Source organism: Verticillium dahliae, genomic scaffold, assembly GCF_000150675.1.
Source record: "Verticillium dahliae VdLs.17 supercont1.14 genomic scaffold, whole genome shotgun sequence".
In the NCBI taxonomy this organism is placed as follows: domain Eukaryota; kingdom Fungi; phylum Ascomycota; class Sordariomycetes; order Glomerellales; family Plectosphaerellaceae; genus Verticillium; species Verticillium dahliae.
In genome coordinates this window covers 610,724-612,533 of record NW_009276945.1, presented here as the reverse complement: position 1 = coordinate 612,533, position 1,810 = coordinate 610,724, and the positions used below count along the sequence as shown (strand labels likewise).

Genomic DNA, 1,810 nt, shown 5'->3' with positions numbered 1-1,810 from the left:
CCACGGTGTGGAGGCGTGGATGCTGCTGGCTGGGGCGGGCGACGATGGCCTGTTCGCCTATCCATGCTGCATCTGCTTGTCATTCCGCGTGCAGCCATTGGCGCGCTGCTCCCACCCTCGCTCCACTTGGCGCTACGCCTGGCTGCTAGACACTATAGCAGCCAACGCACTACAGTACAACATTCTGCTGCGCGCCGCACCGCATTTGCATGCTACGGTTTCATTATCGCTGTGAATCTGCTCCCGATGAGACAAGATTTGAGTCGAAATGTGAGCTGTGGGCATCGGGCATTGATCATGCGTTGCCGAGCAAGCACTCGTGGTGATGCGGGCATGAAAACAATCTGGTCGCTTGCCAATGCAAGCGTGCTTGTCGCACACATGCCCCCATACAAGATGCAAGCTTCTCAAGACTTTCTCCATGGCCATCTTCTTGTTCTTGACCCGCCTGCCGGAACGTCGTCAGCCACTTCAAACTCAAATGAGGAGAGGGACGGCCGTGTCTCTCTCATCATAAAGTCTTAAATGGCTTGCCTCGTCCGTTTCCGGCCCGTAACGTACCCCGCCGCCGACAAACGAAAAGCCAACACTTCCGCCTCGTCTCGCCTGGATCTCATCTTGTCTTCACTGGTTTTCATACACAATTTCACACATTGCATTGCACCTTGACCCACGAGACCTCCTACTGACCGCGGCATTATTCTGTCTACTAGATCCGCCGCACGTGCAGCTCGCTCTGCTCCTCTCGACGATCCCATACCTCCTACGCTCTCTCATTCCGAATCCCACTCCCATAACGAGCCGACGGTTGTCGCCTAGCATGGGCCTGCCTGAGGATTTCAACGACCAACAAACTTCTTTCGACGCTGAAAAAGAGCAATACACTCCCTATGAGTACCAGGAGGAGGGCAACACCTCCTGGGCAGGTGCTCTGCCGGTGAAGCAGTATGTCGCGTCTGCCGTCCCCGCCACTCGGCGCCGTCGCTAACCCTTGTTCAACAGAGGTCTGTATGACCCAGACCTTGAGAAAGATGCTTGCGGTGTAGGCTTTGCTTGGTACGTCCCTTGTCTTCGCATCCCGCCTGTGCCTGAATCTTCACTAACCGCTCTCAAGCCACATCAAGGGCAAGCCTAGCCACAAGATTGTCAGCGATGCGCGCAACCTGCTCTGCAACATGACCCACAGAGGTGCTGTGGGTTCTGATGTGCGAGACGGTGATGGCGCTGGCGTCATGACGTCCATCCCTCACAAGTTCTTCATCAAGAACTTTGAGCGCGAGGAGAACATTAAGCTGCCTCCTCTGGGCCAGTACGCCGTGGGAAACCTGTTCTTTAAGCCCGACGAGGAGACTCTTCAGGAGTCCAAGAGGCAGTTGGAAGACATTGCCGAATCGTTGGGTCTGCGAGTCCTGGGATGGCGAAGGCCTCCCGTGGACTCGACCCTACTCGGTCCCGCTGCCAGGTCCCGCGAGCCTATCATCCTCCAGCCCTTTGTCGTCCTTGCCTCTGCCTACGGCACTGGCGTCGAGCCCGAAATGACCGATCCCGAAAAGTTTGACGACCGCCACTTCGAGATCCAGCTCTTTATTCTGAGGAAGCGTGCCACCCATACCATCGGCCTGCACAACTGGTTCTACCTCTGCTCCCTGTCGAACAAAGAAACATTGTCTACAAGGGTCAGCTGGCACCCGTCCAGGTCTACCAGTACTACCACGACCTGGTCAACGCCGACTACGAGGGTCACTTTGCCCTGGTGCACTCTCGTTTCTCCACCAACACGTCCCCTCGTGGGATCGTGCCCAGCCGCTTC

General features: G+C 56.6%; 1 protein-coding gene across 1 annotated transcript; it reads left to right on the top strand.

Moving 5' to 3' along the window:
- Window positions 1-820: 820 nt before the first annotated feature.
- VDAG_06785 (ferredoxin-dependent glutamate synthase) lies at window positions 821-1,539 on the top strand (the record flags this gene model as incomplete). The annotated part of the gene is made up of 4 exons (XM_009659489.1): window positions 821-945; window positions 1,003-1,056; window positions 1,115-1,309; window positions 1,359-1,539. 4 exons carry the CDS (start codon window positions 821-823, stop codon window positions 1,537-1,539), a joined length of 555 nt encoding a protein of 184 aa, XP_009657784.1.
- Window positions 1,540-1,810: the final 271 nt, after the last annotated feature.